Source organism: Cavia porcellus, unplaced genomic scaffold (assembly GCF_034190915.1).
Source record: "Cavia porcellus strain 051 isolate PalLab524CR breed Dunkin Hartley unplaced genomic scaffold, mCavPor4.1 scaffold_9, whole genome shotgun sequence".
Classification (NCBI taxonomy): Eukaryota; Metazoa; Chordata; class Mammalia; order Rodentia; family Caviidae; genus Cavia; species Cavia porcellus.
This window is the reverse complement of record NW_026947492.1, coordinates 14799413-14827144: the sequence shown is the minus strand read 5'-3', so window position 1 is coordinate 14827144 and position 27732 is coordinate 14799413. Positions and strand designations below refer to the sequence as shown.

General features: G+C 42.8%; 2 protein-coding genes and 3 non-coding genes across 5 annotated transcripts in view; all 5 read left to right on the top strand.

The window, feature by feature from the left end:
* The window catches only part of Clmp (CXADR like membrane protein), a 99512-nt gene extending 96010 nt beyond the window's left edge, over positions 1 to 3502 (top strand). The window contains exon 8 of the mRNA XM_013155606.3: positions 125 to 3502. Coding sequence (XP_013011060.1) covers positions 125 to 425 — 301 coding nt within the window. The 3' untranslated portion in view covers positions 426 to 3502. The remainder of the gene's footprint in view (positions 1 to 124) is intronic.
* A 7559-nt stretch (positions 3503 to 11061) lies between these two features.
* Hspa8 (heat shock protein family A (Hsp70) member 8) lies at positions 11062 to 15299 on the top strand. The gene is made up of 9 exons (XM_003472754.5): positions 11062 to 11216; positions 11853 to 12062; positions 12252 to 12457; positions 12609 to 12761; positions 12844 to 13399; positions 13605 to 13807; positions 14014 to 14212; positions 14371 to 14603; positions 14876 to 15299. The coding sequence occupies exons 2-9, from the start codon at positions 11858 to 11860 to the stop codon at positions 15059 to 15061; spliced, it is 1941 nt and encodes a 646-aa protein (XP_003472802.1). The 5' UTR covers positions 11062 to 11216; positions 11853 to 11857; the 3' UTR covers positions 15062 to 15299.
* Positions 13452 to 13538, top strand: LOC111757684 (small nucleolar RNA SNORD14). Its single transcript, XR_002791971.1, has one exon. It is a non-coding gene; the product is annotated as a small nucleolar RNA SNORD14 (small nucleolar RNA).
* Positions 13852 to 13937, top strand: LOC111757685 (small nucleolar RNA SNORD14). The gene has a single exon (XR_002791972.1). It is a non-coding gene; the product is annotated as a small nucleolar RNA SNORD14 (small nucleolar RNA).
* On the top strand, positions 14670 to 14756 carry LOC111757683 (small nucleolar RNA SNORD14). Its single transcript, XR_002791970.1, has one exon. It is a non-coding gene; the product is annotated as a small nucleolar RNA SNORD14 (small nucleolar RNA).
* Positions 15300 to 27732: the final 12433 nt, after the last annotated feature.

Here is a 27732-nt window from a genome sequence, read left to right as displayed (position 1 = left end):
TGAGGTTTACAGTTTGAGGAATTGGGGCAGGGGGGGGGGCGGGGATTCAGAATGAAGTAACCATAGCAGAGTTAGTCACAGTCCCACCAGTACTGAAGTTTATCTTTGCTATTTTTCTCTTTAGAGAAGACGCTGAAGCCCCAAAGGCCCGCCTTGTGAAACCTAGCTCTTCTTCCTCAGGCTCCGGGAGCTCGCGCTCTGGCTCTTCTTCCACTCGCTCCACAGCAAATAGTGCCTCACGTAGCCAGCGGACAATGTCAACTGAAGCAGCACCCCAGCCAGGGCTGGCCACCCAGGCATACAGCCTAGTGGGGCCAGAGGTGAGATGCTCTGAACCAAAGAAAGTCCACCACGCTACCCTGACCAAAGCAGAAACCACCCCCAGCACAATCCCCACCCAGAGCAGAGCCTTCCAAACTGTCTGAATGAGAGTGGACTTGACTCCGTGATTTGCTAGGAGTCAGGATGTCAGGACTCTCCCAGCCACCGGAACTCTGCCCACTGGAACTGTCACCAGCCACACAACTCCCTGAGAGAAGATAAAAGGTCATTTGAGCAGCAGTGCACATCACATGGAACAGATTCAGATGAGCACTTTCCTTATATGATACCAGACAAGCAGGATATAAACTGATCATTTCCAAAAAGGCATCTCATTGTGCTTCTAGACTGGAGTTGGGGAACAGGAGTGCAAATCTATTTGTTGAACAGGAGGTTCTAAGACTGGGGAAAAGGGAGGTGAACACACCTAAAATTTCTCCTCTAGGATGTTTTGTACCAGTGCTTCAATTCACGATGATCAAGAAGCAATGGGTGTTGTTCCTAAATTTTCTATGCATTTCTGCAGACTACTGAATTATTGTGATTACTCAGATAGTCAAACGAAATCCACAGCCTTATATTTTACCTGTTTGCACCATATACTGAGATAATTCTAAGAAACTCCCAGAAAGGAAACATGTCTTTTTTTCTCACATGACTTCATCTGTCATAAGGTTTGGAAATAAATTGCAAGAGGAGTGGAAATAGTGGCAGATGAAAAAGAATGATTTGAGCTTCTCCTTCATCGATTATCAATATCCTGACTTATACCGACTCCTGAAATAAAAAAGTGGTCTAGAATGTGTGACACAGGTCTATGAAAAGCTTTGACATTCAGAGAGCACTGCTACCAATACAAGACATATTTTACTAGCACAACTGTGGAATTTCCTCTCCAGTCAGATGGCTCTGAGGATTTCTGAGCTGGCTGTATCTGGAGGAGGGAAGAATTCAGTAGGTGTCACTTAACAATGTCCTTAGAACAAAGTCCTCTAGGGAAAGTAAGATCTAGGGGTGTTGAAAGATACCATACCACTATCATTTATTCTTCCTGAAAACATGTGAAACCAGAATTTCAAGACTGACTAGACTAGAAAGGGAGATTACATCGTTTTTTTCATAATATGTTAAGGAATATGAAGAAGTTCAGACTTGAAGATTCCTCTATTTCTTTCATTTTAGAAGGATATGAACCTGGGACTTTTGATGTTTCTAGACTTTAATTATCAAAAAGACCACAGATTGCCAGGATTTCATAATGGGTGTGCAAGTATATGCCATAGTCATTTCCTCCTGAGTGGCTGAAACGAGAAATTCAGTATTTTCCCAACTTCAACTTCTAAGAATGCTAGATCTGGGCTGAAAAGAAAGGAAACTAACATTTAGGGGAGACATACTTAAAAACAACTAGTGGATGGCAGGACAAGGGCTTAACATTTTAGCTGTCAGAATCTTGGAGAGAACTGACTGAAAGAGCTGATGCAGAAGAGTGTCTGACAAAAAGCAAGCAACAGACTCCAGTATATTAACCTGGTATTTTAGTAATTTTGACTACGTGGATTCCTACAGCAAAGGCTGACCTTAAGCGGCCCTTTAAAGAATTTAACACAAATGTCAATTGGTCACCATCAATCAGTAATGCAGAATATTTTTTAAAAGGGCAGCAAGTTAGAGGAAGAAAAGTGAATGCTGAATATGGTGATGAAACAAGAATCAGAGACTTACAAGGAAAAGGCTGAGCTGAGATTTCGCCCCATTGTCTCTGGTTTTTCATTCCTACATTTAATTCTTGTAATAATGTCCTCAGAATATAGATGCATTCTCTTTCAAAGCACCTGAGTACTTACCTTAGGGAGGGAAGTTTTTAACTTTGGAGAGAAAAGTTCTTAGTGGTGCTGGGGAGCAAACCCAGGACCTCATGCATGCTAAGCTGAAAGTTTTAACCTAAGTTTTATCTTCCTCTAAAAAAAGAAAATAAAGATATTGAAGAAGTAACAAAAAGAAATGTTTATTTGGTTAAGACAACTGGCACATTTGGAATGCTTCTTTTATTTGTATTTCATTGTTAAGTTATAAAACCCCTTAGTCTTGGCTACATTTTCTTTCTGCAAGTGTGGTATCCAGGCAATTTTTCTCTTGGGCTGTGTAATTCTGAGAATTTTTTTTTTTTGTCTTTTTTTCTTTTTTATCAGTACCGGGGATGGAACTCACGACTGCCTGCTTGCAAGGCAGGCACTTATGCCGCTGAGCTAAATCCCCAGCCCCCATTCTGAGAATTCTTATTCCTAGAATACCTGGCTAAATGAGCACACTATGGAAGGCTATACCTGCTTTTGTTATTCACTACCTTTGAACCTGAGGTTTCCTGTCTATACCTTTGAAGAAAGGAATAAATCCCCATTGCATTAAAAGGTTATCAAAAGACTGGCTGGTCCGATGGCAGTGGGTTATCAGAACTTATTAACATTAGTGTCACTAAAGTTGGTATACCACCCCCCCACTGCTAAATTTGACTGGCTTTAAAAAAAAAAGGTCATCAAAAGACTAAAATACCATTAAATGCCCAAAATATTTTGTCAATGTATTCACAATGGAAATCTGCAACAAATACACAAAACAGATACTAAGAGCTGAGAAATCTATGGAATGAAAGATTCTTAGAGATAAGGTGCTGAAGTCTTAGCAATTATCCCTAGGTCCTCTCTAAATCAGGCATGTGAGTTCAGATGAGATTAGGCTCTGAATTTGAGATCAAATTAAAGCCTCAACTGGTTCCAAACCACATTCCACTAACTTTGCAAATAAATTGATCTTTAATATGAAACAAACTAAAAAAGCATAAAGTAACTAAATGGTAGAAGAAAAACTGTAGGAAGACAATACTGGAATCATGTGGATGTTTAGAAGATAATTGCTTCAATAAAACATATAAGCTAGAAACTTAAAATCTGTAAAATAAGGAAATATATGTCTTTGTTGTTACATTGGAAAAAAATAATTTTAGAATTGCTGTCCCAAAGATACACATATAACTTTGCCTCATTTCTGGTATTTAGTTATTTATGTTTCAATTTTAATTTTTAAATTTCCTTGTAATTGTGATCAGGCATCACAAAAATCAAATGTTATAGATGCATCTGTATCAGCAATGAAAAAATAAATAAGTGAAGGTGATACTGCAGGCGAAGATGAAGCTCATATAACTCACACTGGAATTTACCAGCTTGCTGCCAAGAGAACTCAGACTGAATATGATCTATTATTTACTGATTTCAGTTACAAAAATACCAAGGAATTTTTTTTCTCATAAGGCAAGATACTAAATACAATCAGCACAGAGGACACAGAGATAAGACTGTTGCTGCACTTAAGAACTTTATTGAACAAATAATAATCACTAAGAATGTTGTACCAAGGTAAAGTACCAACAGAGAAACATGCACTAAAGTACTCCAATAAATCTGAAAAGATTGAGCCGGGCATGGTGGCTCATGCTGTAATCCCAGCACTCAGGAGGCTGAGGCAGGAGGATCATTGCGAGTTCAGGACGAGCCTAGGCTACAAAGTGAGCTCAAGGCCAGCCTGAAGTGCATAGTGAGACCTAGCCAAAAAAAAAAAAAAAAAAAAATCTGAAAAGATTAGTGTATACTAAGAGATTCACAAAGCAAAACAAAATCTTCACATTAGTCCATCAGAATATAATAGCAAGAACAGTAATTATCATGTGCCAGGCACTCTAGTAAGCATATTATGTATTTTGTCTCAGTTTCATACTCATACCAAACCTATGTTTCTATTCTCAGTTTACAAATGACAGATCTGAAGTCCAGAGCATCAGAAGCAGTGCTAGGACTTAAACCCACTCATGTTAGTATACTCATTAACATTGCTGAGCTTGATTAATCTCCATTCTCATCCCCAAACTTTTATCCTAAACAGGGGAGAGGGGCTTTCCTTTCCCACTGCGTTCATCCTTGCTCTAATTTAGATTCCACATCTCTTAATTCACTTGTACAGTAAGTTGCTTACAGAACTACCTGCAAATTAGGATAAAATTTCCAGCTTTGTTAACTACTTATGATGTTTTTATATGATGAAGTAATAATGGGCTTACATCATATAATGTTTATAACCTCTTTTTTTTTTGAGACGGGGTCTCGCTATGCAGTTCGGGCTGGCCTTAAGCTCACTTTGTAGCCCAAACTGGTCTCAAACTCGCAACAATCCTCCCACCTCAGCCTCCCAAGTGCTGGGATTACAGGCCTGAGCCACCATGGCGGGCTAGTTTATAATCTTTGCTGAATTTTAATTATAGAGTAAATTGAATACATTGAGGTTAAGACTGTGTCAGAGATTATGGTACAGATCATTGGTAGAGTGTTTGCCTGGCATGTGTGTAAGCCTGTTTGATCCCTAGCACCACACAGAGCACTACCCCAAAGAAAAAAATCTGTCAAATCTTCTAAGTGGTAAAAAGACAAGTTACCGTAAGACTACAAAATCATAGGGATAGTTAATTGTCTGAAAATGGCAAAGGTCTATAATTTATTTAAAATGTTTACAAAGCTCAACCACTTTAGATATCTCATATTTAGAAATGTTTACAATTATTTAGGGCTGATGTTTCACACCCTCTTTTTTTTGTTATTTCATTTTTGTAGTATTGGGCATCAAATCCAGAGCCACACATATGCTAGGCAAGCATTCTATCCCAAGTTACCTCCCTAGTCCTCTTGTTATTAAAAAATGATAATAATCATCATATTCAATCCGTATTGCTATTTATAAATAGCTCCAATAAATATTTCAATTAATAAATAGTACGAAACAAGGCAGGGTAGCAAACACCTGTAACCCTTGTGTTTTGGAGACAGAGACAGGAAGATCACTAGCATGCTACCTAGCAAGTTCAAGGCCTGCCTCAACTATGTAGCAAAAGCCTGTATCAAATAAACCAAAGCAAAATAAAAATAAAGCCTGGTATGGTGGCACGTGCCTATAATCTGAGTATTCCATAGGTTGAGGCAAGACTGCTGTGAGTTTGAGGTCATACACTGTGAGTTCTAGGCCAGGCTGAACTACACAGCAAGACCCTGTCTCAACAAACAAACAAAGGGGGTCTGGGGATTTACCTCAGAGGCATAAGCGCCTGCCTTGCAAGTGTGCGGTCGTGAGTTCAATCCCTGGTACCGATAAAAATGAAAAAGACAAAAACAAACAAAGCACAGGTACATTTGTTGGCACATATCTATAATCTCAGCAACTCAGGAGGCTGAGGCAGGAAGTCTACAAATTGGAAGCCAGCCTCAGCCATTTAGCAAGGCACTGTCTCAAAAACAAAAACAAAAAAAGTTTTTTAAAAAAGAACTTACTAGCTGGTCATGGTGGCATATGCCTGTAATTCCAGTACTCGGGAGGCTGAAGGAGAATTGCTATGAGTTTGAGGTCAGCCTGAACAACAAAGCAAAACTGTCTCAAAAAAAAAAAAAAAAGACATTATATGATAGCTCAGCAGCAGAGAACACCTGGGTATTATCCCCAGTACTAAGATACACGAATAAATAGAAAAGCAAAATTAATACAGTGCTTAGCACATTGCTCTGCACATAACCATGTAATAAAATAGCAACAAGGACTCTACCAGTGACACACACTAGACTTGAGTGTTCAAAGAGTATAATCTGGTTAGGGAGGAAAGACATAATAAGAAGGAAAGATGTTGGGATTACTTATATATATATGCTATCCTCTGATAGCAATAATCTGCACCTGGCTGCAGTTAGTAAAAAATTAACTTGAGTGTTCATTCTGGTTCCAGACTTCCTTAATGAAATGCAGTAAATAACATTCAAGCCTTGGGCAATTAGGGCAACTTCTAGTCTTGTCCCTGGATCCAAAAGGAATTGTTTCTAATAGCTGTGGTTTTAATATATGGAACTTCTAGCCGGGCGTGGTGGTGCACTCCTGTAATCCCAGCACTGGGGAGGCCTGAGGCAGGTGGATCATTGCAAGGTCGAGACCAGCCTGGGCTACAAAGTGAGCCCAAGGTCAGCCTGAACTGCATAGTGAGACCCCGTCTCAAAAAGACAAAAAAAAAAAAAAAAAAAAAAAGGAACTTCCGTATAAGTTTACCATTGTTTTATGTTGACACCATATGACAGAATTCTAATACAAATTAACCAATTAAATTCTTTTTTTTTGGTCTTTTTGAGTTAGGGTCTCTCTATGCAGTTCAGGTTGGCCTTGAACTCACTTTGTAGCCCAGGCTGGTCTGGAACTCACAACAATCCTCCTGCCTCAGCCTCCTTGGAGTGCTGAGATTATAGGTGTGAGCCACCCACACCTGGTTTAACCAATTAAATTCTAAATTTAAACCTTTTGGAAAGTCACAAGGTTGTCTACTCCAGGTTAAGTGGGATTTACATATTGTCTAATGAAAATGGTGATTCAAATAATGTTTAGACATTTCAATAAATGGTACCCTAATACTCTAATTTCAATAATTCCAGCAATTGTAAAAGAAAACAATATACTTAGTTTATTTTTTCTTACTGTGACCTAACCCTATTAGGGCTTTCCTTTTTTCACAGAACACTAGGGAAGAAGTGCTAACTAACCATAACTATGTCCAAAATGACTTTCTTTTGAATGCAATCAAATCCTACCTGTATGCACACCCAGAACATAAAACTAACCACACCAGTCTGCTTCCTCTCATTTATCTTCCTTATCAGGTTCCAAAAGTTAAGGAAAACAGAAGGGTTCCTAATGGTTTATGAGTCTTAGGTATCTTTGAGAATTTGATAAAAGACTTTGGATCCACTGATATTACAGACTTAAAAATCCCAGGGAAAGGGGAGTTTCTGTGACAGGAAAGATAAGAAAATTTCACATTATTTTACACTGTCCTCCTAACAACTTTGATGGCGCTGTTTTACAGTAAGAGAAACTGAAATTACCTGTCATTATGCAGGTATATGGCTAGAATTTGAATCTAGACCTGACTCTAAAGTCCATGCTCCCCTGTAGTACATACAGCATAAGACAAGCAAAACAAGGATGTATGCTTTATACTGACAAGGCATTTGGGGCAGACTATAACCTGAGAGAATGATGGATAAAGGGATTGTAAAAGCCACACCGTGCTAATCTCCATTTTAATGTGATTTCACCTTTCACCAAGGTTGGTATTTTATATAGCAGAAAGGTAGATGTTTTAAGAGGGCAGATACTAGTCACACTAAGTATGAATTCTGACAGTCTCACCTGGTGTCTTGGCTTAATCATCTAAACTTTTAGTTCCTTATCTACAAAATGGAGACAATAACTGCTACTTAAAAGATTTATGGTGAAGATTGAGAAAATACAAGCAACCCATTTAGCGCAGTGCTTATTGTCCTATTCCTCAATCAGAAGCCCCAAGCTCTATACTCCTTCTTAGTAATCTCTATATCCAAATCTTACTTTTAGATCTTGAATGTGTCATTTGAAGCCCTGGGTATTTAAAGGAACATTCACCACATTTTGAACTTTTAATATGTAAGTTCTGAATCATTCTACTTAGTAAGTATATGGTCTCTAGTCCTAGTGAAATAGGGGAAATAATGGTCTCTCAACCTGCTAGATGTCAGACACCACGTTCATTTTCCACAAAATCGAAAAAAAAAATGTATTTTAAGAAACAGTGGATGTTAAGAGTAGGAAAAATTTATCAAGTGAGCTCCAGAGACAAGCAGGGACCCCAAAGTGCATTGCCACAGACTCCACTTCGCAGAGCAAGTGTTATAAAGCAAAATCACAAGGTGGGTACAAAATCATGAGGTGGGTATAAAATGGGCCAAAACTATGATCAACAAGTTTACAGCTATAGGTAATAATGATCCAATGGGGAAGCAGGTCACACAGCAAGTATACATGGAAAAGAATGAAGACCTTCCAAGGAAGGATCAGGAGGTCCAGGTCACCTACCTGGGTGACTGATGTCTGCCTCCACTTTATTGGACCAGGTGATATAGTATAATTATAGTATAATCTTTAATTTACTGCTTATCCCTTGGGCAGGCATGTAGGCCTGGTCATTCTGTCTCTATCTTGAGGTCTGGCCTTTTGACAGATACACCTCCAGCCACAGTTGCAATGTGTTCTCATCTGCACCGATTCCCTTGAGGGCCCAGCCCTGTCTGACTGCCTAGAATACTTACCTAACTTAGCTGTGTGTAATACTAGAACATTTTGAGTGACTACAGAGACTACTATGTCTTTTTATGATGCTGATGATCAAACCCAGGGTCCAGACTCAGCATGCTAGACAAGCACACTATAATCACCGTTCCTGGGTGGGATTTCCGTCAATCAGTGGACTTGGGGGCCAGTCCAACTTCCCAACTAGCTCAATGACTAAAATCTACGAAGTTCAGAGATTAATCATAAAAATGCAAAACACGTCATTAAGAAAGTATAGTTAAAGTGAATCTTTCAGCTCCAGGACACAGCACAGGAAACCAAATGAATTTTAAGTGACCCAGGGTACACATCTTCCTACTGTAGTTGGAGCTAAATGTTTTTCTAAGAAGCAAAATTATATTGTACCAGAAAGTTTGACTCTTAAGCTTAATCAGCTATTTATCCACAATAACATCTGTGAGCCACATTTTTCTAATATAAATAACTCAGAGAACTGTTTTAATGATTAAATAACAAATTAAAACACTGTGCACTATATAAAATGAGCATTTTGGAGCTAGGCAGGATGCCACAGACCTATGTAAATCCAGCTACTTGAGTAGCTGAGACAAAAGGATCTCAAATTAAATCCCAGCCTGAGCAATTTAGCAAGACCCTAACTCAAAATAAAACATGAAAGGGTCAAGGATGTGGCCCAGTCTCAAGGCCCCCTGTTACTGGCCACTGATGCGCATTTGCTTGCTGCTGATCCCATCAAAGGACATTATTCGTTTTAATAAAAAATGATTTGTTCAAAGCTAGTTCTGAGAAGATGGAGGGATGCATTTGCCTCAAATCACCATCTCACCTTGTAAAAGAGCGAGGCTCTTTTACAGCACGGAAGGGGAGGAGGTGCACAGAGTAATAAGGCACCTCTCCACACATGCTTTGTCACTTCTGGCCCACTTCAGCTCTTCAGCAAACGAAACTATCTAGCTTCTTGGCAAGCTGAGGAAAGGAAGGGTGGTGGTTATGTGCTCAGCAGGAGGAAGTCTGTGAAGTTGCTCAACTCTAAAAGAAAAAAAAAAAAGTTCCATTTTGTGGTGCTGGTTATACTACTGCAAAAATTAAAAATACCACAAACGTCTTCAGAAGGGTCAAGTATTTAATACACCTCCACAGATACCAAGTTAACACACTAAGAGGCAAAACTGAAACATCCTTTCAGACACTGGAGTCTGTTTCCAGGTTTTATTTCCTTCCACAAGGACAAGGTGTCCTCAACCTTCTGATAGCTCTCCTCACAGCGTCTGGACACCTTGCAAACCAGCCTTGGTACTAAAAGCTCCTGTGACATTACTTTTTAAAACATTTTTTCATCTGTCTGAGTCTGTATCTACTAACTAGAGGAAGGCGCCCATCTGGCTGAAAAGCACAGGGCACGCACGCTCAGAACAAGGCCCCTGATGCCCGCCTGTACACCACTGACAATTCAGGCACTGGCTCAGTCGCTCCGTTTCAGCAGACTGTATGAGGTCTGTCGTTTGCTTTTCGACAGAAGTCCAGGCCGAAAAGACATTACCTCATGTTACCGAAAATAAAGCAGCTCAGGATCCCTAAATCAAGGACACGGGGCTACCAAACCTAGAATTGCTCACCTATGAGGAAGAAAGGGCGAGGGGTGTTGGGGGGAGACAAACCTCTACTCTCTTCTTCCATAAATGAGAAAAAAGGGAGAGTGGGGAAGGGGCCGGACCAAGCCCCAGCGCGGAGGGCGCGGCCCGGGGCTGTGAGGATTCCGCCACGGCTTTCTCACTGCGGGTCCAGCCCCGGGACGCGTCGCTGCGGTCCTGGGGCAGCGGGCACTTAAACCTCTGCACCCATGCAGAGAAGAGGCGAACCCTGCAGCGGCCTTAAGTGACCCCGGTAATCCCAAGACCGGCGCCGTCGCCCTACCAGTCTCGGGTCAACCATAGCCGACATAACCTCACTAAATACAAAATGTGGGTACGCAGGGCCTGGCGGGGACTCCAAGGCCACCCCGGGCATCGCGGTGGGGGATGGGGAAGGGGAAATGAGGACTCGGGGTGGGGGAGGGGAGGAACAACCTTTGCAGCCATTTTGTCCTCGCACCACTTCCGTCTTCTCTTCCTCGGCACCAGGGCCCAGACCCCTCCCTTCAAGACGTGATTATCTAGCCTGGGTTCAGCACTAGCCATGATCTCAGGTAGCGCTACTGCCATTGGTTGTTTCAAAACGTGTCCGCCCTTCTTCCTCCTCCTCCTTCCGTCCCCGTCTGCCTGCGCCGGATGGGGGCGCATGCGTAGAAGCGGACGTTCCCCTCCCCCACCACAGTGACTGAGGACTCCCGCGCGCGGGCTCTCTTGGCCCCACCCTCCCTTTCCCCGGGCTGTTCCGGGGGGCGGGGGTGAGCCTGAAAGTTCCAGAACGCTGCGGTGGTGCGTCATCGCGAGAGGGGGCGTGATGAGGGCGGGAGGGGGCGAGGCCCAAGGAGTCGACAAGGGCTTTTCATTGGTGCTTGAGGAGGAAGCTGGACGCTCATTGGTCTAGGGGGCCAAGACAGGCAGCCGGTGGGGCGGGACCCTTCTGGAAGGTTCTGGGATGGGGTATAAGAGACTGGGAGCCGGGGACGGACCGGTCTCATTGAGCGCGTTGGCAGCTTAGCGGCTTCTTGTGTTCTCTTCATTAGCAGAACCGGGCCTACAAGCAAGGTGAGTTCGCCGTTTGAGCCTGGCAGTTAACTGGGAATGGGCCGGCCTGGGTCAGGCTGAGGGAGGGCTCTGCCGCAGTGCGGGCTTCAGAGGTAGCGGGGCGGGCGGTGATTTGTGGCGGCTCTATCCGTCTGTAGTATTTAACGGAATGGTTCCCGTTGTGGGGCTGCACCAAGAACTGTCCTCGGAAAAGCCGACAGCTGGGGAGCGCGGTTGGGGGTGGGCGCTGAGGGAGCAGGGCGGCGCCCCCCAGCCGGCTTCCTGGCCGCATGGCTACGGCGGAGGTGGCGCATCCGCTGTCAGGCGCGCCCGCCAGCTGGCCCGGCGTGCGCTCCGGGTAGGGGCGCTTGTGAGGAAAGAGTAAGGGTGTCCTGGCTGCAGGGTCTGGGTTTTTGTAGGGGACGAGGTTCTCGGCGGGCCACGTGGTCGGCTGCGTCGCGGCCTTTAGCTGGGTTGGGCTCTGAAATTGGCACAGCCGCGTGGGCTGCAGCGCTGCTGCCGGTTCCATCCGCTGCGGTTCTCACAGACGAGTTCTGGGACCAGACGTGCTCCCGGCAGCGGTCATTGATTGCCCTTTTTCACGTAGACTTGTAACAACTAGCTTTAATATTCGCCGGCATTTTTTTTTCTTCGTAGCAACCATGTCGAAGGGACCTGCTGTTGGCATTGATCTTGGCACCACCTACTCCTGTGTGGGTGTCTTCCAGCATGGAAAGGTGGAGATCATTGCCAATGATCAGGGAAATCGAACCACTCCAAGTTATGTCGCTTTCACTGACACCGAACGACTGATTGGGGATGCTGCAAAAAACCAAGTGGCCATGAACCCCACCAACACAGTTTTCGGTAAGTACCTAATTTTAAATGACTGGAGAATGTAGATGCTGGGAAAAGAAAATGTGAGGAAGTTGTGGAATTTATCCAACTTGAGAAAAGATTAAGGGGTTGGAGGGAAAGTGAAAACGTTATTAGAAAGATCTGATCTGAGAGGGCGTAATACTGCAAAATAGTTGACTTTATAAAACCTCTTTACAGATGCCAAGCGTCTAATTGGGCGTAGATTTGATGATGCTGTTGTCCAGTCTGATATGAAGCACTGGCCCTTCATGGTGGTGAATGATGCAGGCAGGCCCAAGGTTCAGGTAGAATACAAAGGAGAGACAAAGAGCTTCTATCCAGAGGAGGTGTCATCTATGGTGCTGACAAAGATGAAGGAAATCGCAGAAGCTTATCTTGGAAAGGTGAGATATATGTCAATATCACATCTGATATTTATAAAGCTATTTATTGCCAGATATTTTTAAATGCTTTGTGTAATCCATTTGGTACTGAATTTGTGTTTGAGTAGGTTTACTTAAAGAGGATTAATACGTACAATGTTTCTCTTTTCAGACTGTTACCAATGCTGTGGTTACTGTGCCAGCTTATTTTAATGACTCTCAGCGCCAGGCTACCAAAGATGCTGGGACCATTGCTGGTCTTAATGTACTTAGAATTATCAATGAGCCAACAGCTGCTGCTATTGCCTATGGCTTAGACAAAAAGGTAAGCGCTTCTGTAGAGAGAAATAGCACTAATTTATTTATTTTGTGTTACCAAGAATGTAATAGTTTATCTTTAATGGCAGGTTGGAGCTGAAAGAAACGTGCTGATTTTTGATTTAGGAGGTGGCACTTTTGATGTGTCAATCCTCACTATTGAAGATGGAATTTTTGAAGTAAAATCTACAGCTGGAGACACCCACTTAGGTGGAGAAGATTTTGACAACCGGATGGTCAACCATTTTATTGCTGAGTTCAAGCGCAAGCATAAGAAGGACATCAGTGAGAACAAGAGAGCTGTCCGCCGTCTTCGCACTGCATGTGAACGAGCTAAGAGAACCCTCTCTTCCAGCACCCAAGCCAGTATTGAGATTGATTCCCTCTATGAAGGGATCGACTTCTATACCTCCATTACTCGTGCTCGATTTGAAGAGCTGAATGCTGACCTGTTTCGTGGCACTCTAGACCCTGTGGAGAAGGCTCTGCGAGATGCTAAGCTTGACAAGTCACAGATCCATGACATTGTCTTGGTGGGTGGTTCTACTCGTATTCCCAAGATCCAGAAACTTCTACAAGATTTCTTCAATGGAAAAGAATTGAATAAGAGTATCAACCCTGACGAGGCTGTTGCTTATGGTGCAGGTAACTTAAAACATTACTATCAATAAGAGTAACAGCCACTTAGAGACTAGTTTCACTGTGATGATGGATTCCAAAAACCATTCGTAGTTTCCACCAGAAATTTTGTGTTGGCTAGTTCCTTCCTTGGATGTCTGAGTGAACAAAACGTTCAGTGAGGTGGTGGGGGTTACATTGTGTATGCCTCAATGTTACTTTCTTGTTTCAGCTGTTCAGGCTGCCATTCTGTCTGGAGACAAGTCTGAAAATGTTCAAGATTTGCTGCTTTTGGATGTCACTCCTCTTTCTCTTGGTATTGAAACTGCTGGTGGAGTCATGACAGTCCTCATCAAGCGTAATACTACCATTCCTACCAAGCAGACACAGACCTTCACTACCTACTCCGACAACCAGCCTGGTGTGCTCATTCAGGTATTTTTACACTCTGGGTTACAAAGGTTAACTTAAAGTATTGCCCGCTGTGATGATGGATTCCAAAACCATTCGTAGTTTCCACCAGAAGTTTCATGTTGGCCAGTTCCTTCCTTGGATGTCTGAGCGATCAGTTTTTCCTAGCTGAGCTTTGAAGCGTGAACAAGTCTTAAATACATGGCTTAATAATCTTTTTTTGACTCAAGGTATATGAAGGTGAGCGTGCCATGACCAAGGACAACAACCTGCTTGGCAAGTTTGAACTGACAGGCATACCTCCTGCACCCCGTGGTGTTCCTCAGATTGAGGTCACTTTTGATATTGATGCCAATGGTATCCTCAATGTCTCTGCAGTGGACAAAAGTACAGGCAAAGAGAACAAGATTACCATCACTAATGATAAGGGTAAGTTGGGGTGTAGAGGTATAGAAAGTGCCCAAGTGGCATATCTTGGCATTTGGTTAGCATAACCACTCATTTCTGTTTAAAGGGTCATAGTTGCAGACTGTAGAAAAAATGAAATATTTTTAAGGAGTTTTCTAAGTGTTTCATTATATCTACAGGCCGCTTGAGCAAGGAGGACATAGAGCGTATGGTCCAGGAAGCAGAGAAATACAAAGCTGAAGATGAGAAGCAAAGGGACAAGGTGTCCTCCAAGAATTCACTGGAGTCCTATGCTTTCAATATGAAAGCAACTGTTGAAGATGAGAAACTTCAGGGCAAGATCAATGATGAAGATAAACAGAAGATCCTTGACAAGTGTAATGAAATCATCAACTGGCTCGATAAGAATCAGGTTGGTAGTTTTCTTAGCTTGAGACTTCATGTTACCTACATAAATAGAATTGGGTGTATGAAGAGGTCACTGTGATGAAAGGTCCAAACATTCGCAGTTTCCACCAGAATTTGACATGTTGGTAGTTTATACCTTCCTTGGATGTCTGAGTGACTTGAGGTTGAGGTTTTAAAGCAGCAAGGCCTTGTTTGGTAACTTAGGGGGCTTCAAAAAGGAGACTTCTTGAGGATGAAGCTATAAATTAACCCTTAAATTTTGTAAAATTTTTTCAGACTGCGGAGAAAGAAGAATTTGAACATCAGCAGAAGGAGCTGGAGAAAGTCTGCAATCCTATCATCACCAAGCTGTACCAGAGTGCAGGTGGCATGCCTGGAGGAATGCCTGGGGGCTTCCCTGGTGGAGGAGCTCCTCCCTCTGGTGGTGCTTCCTCAGGCCCCACCATTGAAGAGGTTGATTAAGCCAACCCCAAATAGTGAGTTTAACATTCTTCACAACAGTAATAAAATTGAAGGACCTAAATTCGTAGCAAATTCTGTGGCAGTTATTAAAGTTTAACTGCTATAGTAAAGTAACTGGGCATTCTCAATACTTGAACAACTGAACATGTACACAGGGAAAAGATTAACATTGCACTTTATAAGCACTGTACTATAAGTGGAAATGCAATGTCTTCAATAAAACTATTTAAAATTGGCACCATATAGTTGGCTTTACTCATTGACTGTCGGCCCATTCTGTATATGAAAGAAATGAACCAAAGCTGTATTTCAAAAAGGAGTCCTTGCTGAAGGCCATGTGAACTTTGTAGACAGGTGGCCCAGGAGCCCATTGTTCTGATATGACCTAAGTTTTTAAAAGGTAACATTTGATTTGGTTAAGTCATTCACAATCTTGATTTAAGCCAGTTGTAAAGGTGTGACTTGGGCTAGGGCTGTGGGCAATGAGTGACTCATTTGGCTGTATAGATGTTTTGCTGAAAGCAAGAACTACAAATATTACAGGTTCACTATATGGTGTACTAACCTGCCCATTGTGGTCAGGGTGTGGTTCTGACACTGAGCTAGCCACAGTAGGTTCATAGGACAGTGCCACACAGATGAATATGACAAGACTGTAATAAGTGAGTCATGAGCAGCATACTTAGAAACCATTCCAAGTCTTGGCACATAGAATATTAATAAAATGAGTATATTACTATCTAGATTTCATAGCATAGCACTTTCCAAGGCCTAGAATGTGAAAGGTTCTAGAGACCAGTGTAGCAATCTGGGCTATACAAGTATTTTATGCCATTTAGGCAGTATTTAGCCGACTTTTAAACTCAACTTTTCCCATGCTGGCCTGGTAGTTCCTCAGTTTGCTGGGTTAAAGAAGCCCTAGGTTACCTGTTTATATATGGCACTGGGAGACAAAACATGTAAATACTTAGTCCCATACACATTTGAGCTTTTTAGCATAAAATGGTTTTCCTGTTGACTGTTAAGCATTAGCATTGCAGCTTTTTAAGGAGAAAAAAGGTACAAGTTACATAAAATTTCAAAAACTAGGAAATCACTAGATTATACATTGTCATCTTAGAAATAGTTGTTCAAGTTAGAAAATTTAAGCATAGAGTGGACATGATTCAGTGAGACGCTGAACACTTCTGCAGCTTTTGTTACCCTTATGGAAAATTAAGATTCTGACGAGTCAGGTTTTGCCTATGAGCAAGTTGCTGTAGACAAGTAAGCCATTATATGTAGGGCAAGGGCAGATTTGACAACAAATGGGGCTGTGGGAAAGCAATGTTCTGTATCTTGGGGCTCCTGGCTTGTATCCTAGGCTGTGAATCTGCAGAGGTCTTTTGGCCTCAAACTTTGAAGTGCTGAGTCCGGGATGTGGCCACATGCAGCCACCATAGGTATTTTTAACCCGTAAGAGTTGCAAGATGAGGAGGTAATGCAGGGACAGGGACCACTTTTCTTAATGTAGATAACTACATAAAAGTTATTGCATGGTGCCACCAATTTGGAATATGGGATTGAATCTGGGTAGTTGGAAAGAGGCAGGCACAGCACAATTTAGCAATGTAGGTTAAGTGTTTAATTCTAATGTAGCTCATGGTTTTCCCAACACCAGCTTTCCACACATAGTTGAGTCCAGGGCTTATGCATTGAGCTACCTCCAGCCCTATTTGAGAGGTGATCTCAAATTGGTTAGGCTGGACTCCAAATTATTTGTGCCTCAACTTCCCAGAATGCTTGGGATTACAGTACATTACTAGGCCCAACACATTTGTTTTTAAGGGAGATATTCCCTTAATAAAAACAGTTTACATACTTCTGTGTACTAGGTGTGGTGATTTAGGTGTACTAGGTCTGTGATCTCCGCAGTCGAAGGCAGGAAGTGTGTGAATTTGAGGCCAGGTGGAGCTGCAGTGTCAGGTTATCCTAAATTTAATAACATGACTCTGTCTTAAAGAACAAAAGTCTGCAAACAGTTCTTCACTCAGACAATATTGAGTACCTATAATGTGCCAGAGACTGATACCAAAAAGATTCTATGAAGGACTAGGAATGCAGAAAAATTCAAAACATTTGTGTTCACGGTTGTGAAGGTATCTTTTTGTCCACTAGATGGCAGTACCTGGTTATGAACGTGTACTTGCAGGAATGCTTTTTTGTCAGGTGCTTTTTGTATCACAAACTACTACATGGTAGTGCAGCAAATGATGAGAAAACAGTCTGCAAATAACCCTATTTGTTCAGGGAAAATTCCCTGCTAACTAAGGCTCTTGTTAGGGCTGGCGTAGGCTGTACCAAGATAGAATGGAGGGAGGAGGACCCCAAAAGTGAAGCAGGAGGGATGGTGAGAAATTTTCAGAGGTAGAAAAAATCCTGTCTGGATACCACTCGTAATAGTGAAGTGATCGTGTTACTTCCCTCATCCCCTGAACTTCTGCAGTGTTAAGTGTTGCATCCAGGGCCTCAGGTATGCTATGCAAATGCTTTATCAGTGAGCCCGGGAGACTTTAATGTGTATTGTTTTATTGAGGTAAACTTGACATACCATGCAACTTGCTCATTAGTATGTTCATGGAATTTACTCATGTCAAAACAAAATCCTGCCCCATTGCCATTATTAGCTCTGTATTTCTCCCATGTCTCCTCCCTGTTGAGTTTGTATAGTCATCTGTCCATGTTCTAGCTCAGAAGATTGGCCATTCTGGGCATTTCACATAGATATTTCACGTGCTGTGAAATAGATGGTCATTTGTGATTGGCTGCTTTCAATTTCAAGGGTTACCCAGGTGTAACATGACAGCTGTTTTTTTTTTTCCTTTGTGGCACTGGGATGAAGCCAGCATCTTTGCCCTAAGCTACGTCCCCATGCTGTTTTTGAGAAAGGCCTTAAAGTGCTGCACTCTGCTCAGATAACTGCATTCCTTTTTACCACTTTGAAAGGTACACGTTGTATCATTTGGTAATGGATGTGTGAGGCTGAAGGAGAAAAATGCTTAATAATAACTGGGAAGATAGAGGAGAAAGCATAATGTATGAGAAAAGACTCCTGCTTTTGAAAAAACTGCATAAGTTTTCAGTCTACTTACCGGCTTAGATACTTGACTCAAACCAATTGAATACAATTTCCACACTCAGGTTTTTCTTTTTGGTGTTTCTTGAGACAGTTCCACTATGTGGACCGAGCTGGCCTTGGACTCAGAGAGACCTCCTGCCTCAGCCTCAGATGTTAGGGGTGTACCACTACCCAGCTCACACAAGATTAGACTGAAAAGAACGCAGGTTGCAAGCAAGTACTGCTTGAAAAGACCTTGGCAATACTCAACAGGACTTCATTCTGTTTGCTGGTTTAATGTTTCTCATTTCTGTCCAAAGAGCCTTTCTCTGCCATTTACCAAATGCATGACCATAAGCAAGTGGTTGTGTGTGAAGCTCAGTGTCTTTACCTGTGAGGTGGAGTTGGAATACCCAGCCACTGCAGAGGAGCCAGTGTATGTGGGGCATACACTGCCTTGCTACCTGTGGTCACCTGGTTATCTTCCCCCTTGTGTGGGTCCGCACTGTGTTCTCGCCACTGGGTCCTCTTCCCCAAATTCGTCATTTTATAAGGACACAGTCCCATTGCCCTTGTAGCTTGAGTACCTCTGTACATCCAAATAAGGAAGGTCACATCCTGACGCCCTGAGGTTAGGAATCCCCTCCCCAACCCCTGCAGAAAAATAGCCAACTCGGGGCCCACATGCTTGTTCCTTAGTGGGTCTAACAAAAAGGCCTTTTAATTGCAGCTCTGCCCTGAAGCTGCTGCCACAGCAGGCCACCAACTGTAGGTCTCCTTTCTCCCCACCTTTCACCCTCCATTGTCCCTATAGTTTCCCAAACAGTGCCTGAGTCTGTTACTTCCAGTGATTTCCCTGCAGATAGCAGTTTATTTCTGTCATCAAGACTCTGATGAAATCTTTAACCATGAAATATTTAGCCTGATCTGAACAAATCGTGTGTAGTGCTAACATGTCACAAGCTGCCCATGGCCAGCATTAGGTGGTAATTTGGAAGTGAGAGAAGTGATAATATAGGGCTGGGCTTCCTTTGTGAGCCCGCATTAATGCTGTAGCTGGTGATGTCAATTGACAGCCCATCGATCTGGGCTAATAGTGCTCGGAGGGGGCAGAATTGGGGCAAGGTAGGAAATAAAGGTTATTGATGTCTAGTCACCAGGATCCCAACAGCTTTTAATCTATTATTGCCCTCTTTTAATGCAACTTCCGTGTCAACTGCATTTGCTCCCACCAGGTCTCCCTGCCGGGCCGAACTGTGAGACCAGTGGGATTCCATCCCCAGAGTGGCTTGAAGTTCCCCAGTATTGATTCTTTGATGCTCTGGGGTGTGAATTATAATTATTTCATTAAGCCCTTTAATGGGTATCAACCATAAACCTTCCCCAGCCTGGGTCGGGGAGGCCAGGGCAGGTCCACATCATTAATCTGTGTTCATCTCGTTGCCACCAATTGTCCTGCTTCGCCCCTTATTTTTTTTCTCCTATTATCGCGTCTAAGGTTTTAGTGGGAAGCAGGTCGATCTATTCCCAGAGAGGAACTCGGAAGAGGACTTGGCTGATTTGGGGAGACCAGAGGGGAGGCCATGGCTGAGCAGATTGCAGATTGGCTGTTCACACTACGGGACCAGCTAATCACTCTGTCAGAGCAGCTTGGCCCAGCTCCTGTTTGCTGGGCAGGGAGGTGACCCAGGAGACCTCGGGACAAAGCAGGACATCTTGCAGCTGCTTGTGAGGCTCTGCGTCCTGTGTGGCTCAGGGATATTCCAGCCCCTTGCTTAAGTTATTCACCGCTTAGTAGGATACAGACACAAAGGAGAACAAAATACTGCCTGGACCAGTAAGCACCAATTGTTTCAGCACCCACGGAGGGGCACAGAGCCAGGCTGAGGCTCCAGGAGGGCTCCTGGAGAAGCCAGCGCGCAAGACACTCTGAAGAACTAGTAGGAGAAAGCCAGAGGAGAGGGGCATACTCCGTGGTGGCAGCAACAAAGGTCTGGAAGTGAAGGAAAGCATGATAATTGGGGTCTCATAGCTGAGTGAGGGGTCAACTTTATGTGAGGGAGACGAGGGAGCCCCTCACCCCTGCTTTTTTTTTTTTTTTTTTTTTTTTGCCTTTTTGAGACAAGATTTCACTATGTAGTACAGGTTGGTTTTGAACTTGTGGCAATCCTCCTGCCTCAGCCTCCCGAGTGCTGGGATTACAGGCGTGCTCCACCATACCCGACTTTACCTCTGCCATTTTGGGCACATCTCATTGGGAGGCTTAGGAAAGCTCAAGAGTCACAGATGGCATTTCCACCATCTCACCTCATGTGTTCCTGTTTGTACCATACATTCTTTGAGGCCAAGCATGATTTATTTAGGGTGGTCCTCTTACTGAGGCACAGTCTGTCTCCTCTCCCTGTTATATGTGCTGGCCCTGGGGACTGACTTGTGATGGATGGAACCTGGAGACCGTGACTCTGGGAAACTTGTAAGTCAGGTTATGAGAGCCATGTAGCAAGCACACGGTTCTCTGGGCATTCACTGCAGCACCCAGGTTCGGGAATCAAATAAGCCTTACAGACCTTAGCCCACTATTTTGGGGGAACTTATGATTTGGCAATGAAATTTGATTACAAACTTTATACATGTTTAGATGTGATTATGAAGCTTTTAGTAAGCCTTTAAATCAGGTAGTGTGAGCCTTCCAACTTTGTTCTTCTTTATAAAGATTGTTTTGGATGTTCTAGATATTTTGCTTTTCCATGTATGAAAACTTTTTTTAAAAAAACTTTTTTAAAACTAACTTTCTCAAAACTCAATTTCTTTTTCTTTTCTTTTTTCTTTTTTGTCTTTTTCCTTTTTATCGGTACCAGGGATCGAACTCATGACTGCCTGCTTGCAAGGCAGGCGCTTATGGCACTGAGCTAAATCCCCAGCCCCAAAAACTCAATTTCTTAAAAAAAAAAAAAAAAAGGCTGTTTGACTTGTAATTGGGATCTTAAAGACTCTATAGATAAAATTAGGCAAAATTTGCATCTTAAACTATTATGTCCTATCCATGAGCATGGTATACCAATTTTCTTAGGATTTTTGTGTGTGTGCAAGTGTGTTTTTGAGACACACTTATGCAGAATTCAGGTTGGCCTTGAGCTCACTTTGTAGCACATGCTGGTCTTGAACTCACAAGATCCTCCTGCCTCAGTCTCCTGAGTGCTGAGATTATAGGCGTGAGCCACCACACCTGGCTTTTTTTTTTTTTTTTTTGGACAAGGTTTTACTGCGTAGCCCATGCTGACCTCAAACTCATGATGATCCTGTCTCAGCCTTTTGAGTGCTGAGATTTTAGGTATGTACTATTATATCCAATTTAGGTCTTCTTTAATTTCCTGTCAGTTTGTAGTTTAGTCTTTTGTTTTGTTTTGGGTACCAGGAATCAAATTTAGGACCTCATGCTTGCCAAGTAGGTGCTGTGCCATTGAGCTAAACCCCCAGCCCCAGTTTGTGGTTTAAAATGAAGAAATAGTGCATCTTTTCTTAAATTTGTTCCTAATTATATTGCTTTTATACTATTAGAAGTAGAATTTTTTAAGTTTCAATTTTCATTTAGTCTTTAGTATGCAGGAGTACAATAAAATTTAAATATTGGCCATTAATTTTATGGTCTTCCTAAATCTTGTTAAATGTATTTAGTTGTTTTGAGGAATTAAGATTTTTGTGAGTAGAGATGGTTTATTTCTTCTTATCCTACCTTCTATTTCTTCTATACTGCTTCAGGTAGGACCACCAATAAATGGTTGTTTTAGACAGGCGGGAATCATTAAGTATATTAACACCTTTGGGCTTCTCATAGATTCTCTTTAACAGATTGGAATTTGAAAGCAGGTGTGATGGTATACACCTGCAATCCCAACACTTGGGAAGCTGAGGCAGGAGGATCCTTGAAGAGTTAAAGACCAGCCTGGGCTACATAGTGAAACTCTCAAAAAACCAAAACAAACAGCCATTCAGATTAGGATTTGATATAATGTCCTTACTAAAAATAAATTTGTTAGGGGCTGGGGATTTAGCTCAGTGGCATAAGTGTCTGCCTTGCAAGCAGGCAGTCGTGAGTTCGATCCCTGGTTCCAATAAAAACGAAAAAGACAAAAAAAATAAAATAAAATAAATAAAAATAAATTTGTTAAGCATAGCAACCTATCCAAGACAAATCAGTCAGCAGAGGAGATAAGGCAGGAGGGAAAGAGCCAACACTCATAACACAGGAGCTCACCGCTGAAAGGTCACGGAAATGGAACAGTGAAAAATGTGACAAGGAGTGACTGGCTTTGTCACCTGCACAAAGGTCTGGGAGAGATTCAGAAGTATTTTTGGACAAGGTTTTACTGCAATAGCCCACGCTGACCTCAAACTCATGATGATCCTGTCTCAGCCTTTTGAGTGCTGAGATGTGGATGTGGAAATTTCTTGTTGTGGGCTTCCTTTCCCCTACTTACTGATACAGAGGAATGAAACTCCCAACTACCTACTGTATGTCTGAATAAGTCTCTGTTCTCTAAAAATCAAGAACAAATTTTAGGAATAACAGAGGTTAAGAACAGAAATATTTATTGAAAGAAAGAAAGCTCCTGTGTGAGAGACAAAAGTGGTCCCGAGTGGGTTACCAGGGACTCTGTCTTTTGTAGGGATTTTTATATAGTAAGAGCATGAGGTGAGGTGGGTCTAAAGTTGGGAAAAAGTGGGAACTTGCTGTGTTCAGCCAATAAGATCAACAGCTCAGGTAAAACTGACTAAATTGGGAACAAATGGGAAGTGAGCCATGCAGAAAGCCGGCATTCTTAGAGAGCAGTGACTCCTCCCTAGCTATTGGAAGGGTGACTCTTGGCTTCTCAAGGTGATCTAGACTTAATCCCTACAGAGTATTCTTAAGGGAGTGGTTGCATTTGTTTTGCCTTCTATCCCAAGATATGGCCTACAGCTAGAGGAGTGTGTCTCCTCCAAGGTCATCAGACATCTCGTCCTCTGGACTGGCTCCTTGGAGGGCCCAACCCTGCCTGACTGCCTATAATATTTCTAACGAGCTCAGCTGCCTGTAACATTACCACTGAGAACCTACAATCACAGCGCCAACCAAAGTGCTGCCATATATCCCTTAAGCACTCTCTTGGGGAAGTAGCACTCCCGAGCTTTAATTCTGGAGTTGGCTTGGGATTGAACACCTTGGCTCTGCCCCTTTGTTCATCTATAAAGGGAGTAAGGCATATACTCAGCCCACAAGAAGTAAATGTCTAAGTGACCATAGTGTTGAGCACAGGACTGAGATAAAGCTGATGGACAGTGAACGTTTGTTACTTGGCATGGATACTAACAGGCCTTTGAGTTTAGGCCAGTGAGTAAAGTGAGGCCCAAACCATCCTCCCAAGGTCACACAGGAAATGAGCAAGGCTATGCAGAGCGCTGCATTGGTAACTTGCCAAGCTCTCTCCCTTGCAGACAGTGCCCACCATTACCCGAGATCTCTACTGGTAACTTGTCCAGTGCCCCGAGAAGCACTGAGGTGGGCAGTGCAACAGGGGCAAAGCGAGAGCCGAAAGGACAGCACATAGAAACCTCTCCCATAGTGGGGACCCGAAATGTCCACCCAAGGCCCGTGTGTTAAAGCCTTCTTCCCCAGTTTGGTGTTTTGGAGAGCTGGGGGAAACTTTAAGAGCTGGGAGGGGTCACAGAAATTCTTTTGGTCACCGGGGTGAGTCTATGAGAGGAGTTGTGGGGCCGGGCACAGCAGGGCACACCTGTCCTCCCAGCACTCTGGAGGCTGAGGAAGGAGGGCTATAAGTTTGAGTCCAACCTGGACAAATTAGCAAGTTGGTGAGATCCTGTCCCAAAATTTAAAAATAAAAACAACAAAATAAATCTAGGGATATAGCAAAGATCTGGGGTTCAATCTTCAGGACTGGGGGTGGGGAGGTGAGGCAGTGCCATTTCCTCTTTCTGTTTTGGGTGGCCTAGCCACGAACTGAAGTTTTGCCATGTGCTACCGCCATGATGTGCTACCCTGCTGCAGGCCCAAAGACAATGTCGACTGATTATGGGTGAAAATTTCCAAAAACCATGAAACAAAATAAACTTTCCTTTAACAGTTTAAAAAAGAAAAAAAAAGCTAATATACTGCCTTGGTTACTTTTCTCGGGTTGCTGAGACAAAATACCCAACACTCAAAATTAAGGAAGGAAAGGTTTATTTAGCTCACAGTTTGTGCAGGTAACAGTTCACAATCAGCTGGCTCTAAGGCAGGGTGGCGGGGTCCCCATTTCAAGGCAGCAGCCAGCAAAAGCAGCCAGAGCAAAAGGGAGAGAAGAGCAAGCCTCTTTTCCTCCCTTATACTGTATGTAGGTCACCACCACCACCACCACCCAACTCCCAGGGCAGGTGCAGCACTCACAAAATCTCCGTGCCCTCCTCTTGCACAGGATGAAGACATTTACATAGTAAGGATTGGCTGAGTCACCTAGCTAAACTAAACTTCCCAGGTTGACACAGTATATCAACCATAACATTTCCACTCTACCTCTACATTTCCCTTTTCACCTGCTCTTTCTTTTTGGTTTTCCTTTCAACCCATTCCTTCAAGTGTGGATCCAGAGCTGAAGTGGTGGGGCTGCCTGAATATTAACATACCAGAGAAACCCAGGCTTGGAGTGGGCGAGCAGGTTCCAGTTGCCCTATTAGGTGCTGGCTTTGCGGAAAGGCTGATTTGGGTTCAATTCAAAACTGATTTCCTGCAACCCAGAGCTAGTGGACCTTTCAAATCAATGCTAAGGAAACACCTGGTATTATAAAAGCATCATGGTTTTATACTGGCTCCAGAGAGGCACAAAACCGAGTCCCATAAGATTCCCTGTTCTACCGAGAGCACAGAGGAGAAATCAATAAAAGGTTCCTTTAGGCTGGAAAAAGGAGACTGGGAGGAGGTGGGAGAGGCTATTTTTAAACAAGTGGAGAGTGGGAACGTATTCAGCATTACCACGGGGTCAGAACTGGCATCCAGGGGTGAGGGGAAGTAACAGGAAGCAATTTGGTAGCAATGATGCCAGTTATTAAGTTATTGTCTCTGGTTCCAAACCCCTTTTTCTAGACTCTGCTTGGTCATGCTGGCCTGGGACTCTGAAAACCACATTTTTCCTTTCCAATGATTCGAAGTTCAGTTCCCCTGTTAGAGGAATCAGAGGGAGACTGAAACCAGAAGGAAGCATGGAGGACTCCTGTCTGTTTGTTCGCTGTCACTAATAGCGTCACCCAGCAGTGGCCTTCACCTTGAGAAGCAGATGGTTCTAGCCTCCACCTGTCTCCAGCACAACCCAAGCAAGCACCACCGTGCGCCTTTAGCGCTGGCGGCATTGGGTGAAACCACCTCCTAGAGGTCAGAATCCCAGCACCCAGGTCCCAGCAACAACGGAGTGCAGGCCCTTCTTAGGGTCTGAACCCCAGCTTTAGGGGTCACTCTCTCCGGGTCTGGGGGGCTGACCTCCCTCCCTCCCTCCCTCCCCCCCAGTTATTACCTTTGTGTTCCAGCCTTCATGGTGCAGACTGTTTCTGATTTACTTCTCAATGTTCCATTTTAGTCTTTTCCTTCTCTAATAATTATCCAGGAAGTTCCCTCCACTCAAATCCCTGGTGTGTTTTCTGGTTTCTTTACTGGACCCTGAACTAAATGCTAGCAGGAAAGCTTTTACTGTAACTAATTAGACTGGTTAAAAGCTTAATTCACGGCTTGGGAGGTTATAAAGTTTTTTATCCATTGAAGTACAGAATCGTAGAATTTGTAGGATCTGAAAACATTCGAGAAGTAATTTATTTGTACACCCTTATTTCACTAAAGCTCAGTGAATTCACTGGTTTCTTTTTTTTCTTCTTTATTTTTTTGTCTTTTTCTTTTTTATCAGTACCGGGGATCAAACTCACAACTGCCTGCTTGCAAGGCAGGTGCTTATGCTGCTGAGCTAAATCCCCAGCCTTAGTGAATTCACTGGTTTCTGGAAAGCCATTCTGTTTCATTGAGACTTTTACATATAACATTTAACATATGCTAATCACTGCTGTAAACAGGATGACCAAAAATGTTAAACCTGTGACAACACTCTCAGGTAGTTACCACTTCTGTAAATCCCCTTTCCCAGGGGGAAACTGTGATGCCCTGTGATTAAGTAATTTGTCCAAAGTGACAAAGATAGTAAATTGCACAGCTGAAATTTGCACCAATTTCTGGCTTGAGTTCTGACTTTTAACCATTTCTTCTACGTTGTTTTTAATGATAGCTTTGCCATTGTAGGACAACTGATTTCCAGCCCAGTTTTTTCACACCATGCTAAGGGTAGGCAGATGGTTACTGAGGATTACTCTCCTATAGGGTGAACTTTCCACACTCAGATGCTAATTCCTGTCCCATGTGTGTGATGTTTCTACTATCGCACTCAAGGACTGGTCTTTCTACCGTGGAAAGCTCTTGGGGCTTGCACTGCTTACACAGCGGATCCTCAGTACATGTTAAAATGAAGACTAAGTAGTATTAATAGAAGCAGCAACACCAACACCAATATGTTATAAAATCTTTCTAATTTTATTTACTTATTGGTTCTAGGGATCAAGCCCATGGGTGCTTATACTGAGCTACAACCTGAGCCCTTTTTGTTTTTAGACAGACTCTTATGTTGGCCAGTCAGGTCTCAAACTCATGATCCTCTTGTATCGGCTTCCTTAGTGGTTAGGGTTACAGTTGTGTAAGTTTTAGGGTTTTTGGTTTTTGTCTTTTTTTTGAGGCAGGATGTTGCTATGTGGTTCACCCTGGTCTTGAATTATTGAACTCACTACCTATGACATATATGACGTCATACCTGGTGTTATTTTTAAAGATATTTATTCAATGTTTTTCTTCTCTTGAAAAAAAATAAAGATATTTAAATTTTTTAATTGTGAGCAATGCACACAAAATGAAGTGTACCATGGTAGTCATTTCTAAGTCTGTTGTTCAGTAGTGTTAAATATATTTACAGCCTCATGCAGTCTCTCTAGACCTTTTTCATTCACTCTGTCCATTGAACAACTCCCCATTTCTCCTTCCCTTAATCCCTGAAAATCACCATCCCATTTCCTATTTCCATGAGTTTGACTTCTCAAGCTATCCCATATGGTATACATTTTATATTCTTAATCTTATTTCATTGCAACAATAATCTTACAAGGAAACAGGACCAAGCCTCTTACAGAAAGGCCTGAACTATTTACATTTATTTTAGGCTCTGGAGATTAAGAATTTCTAATTAAGATTGCAAAAATTGTGATATATTTAAACTTTGGCAGCTGGTGAATGGATGCTTTACAAAATGCACTGTTATACACTTGTCTCAAACAAAAGTTACTATAAAAATTCTGTTAGGGTGTACGGTACCCTCAATGAAGAGCTCCTCTAAATTTTGTCTGTTTTTCTCTGTGGCTGAATGCATATTTATTTTTGAGATAATGTCGAAAATCTAAATTTGAGGCTCTTCATGTGGTTCAGGAGAAATGATATCTGCTCGCTTACCAACCCTTGGCA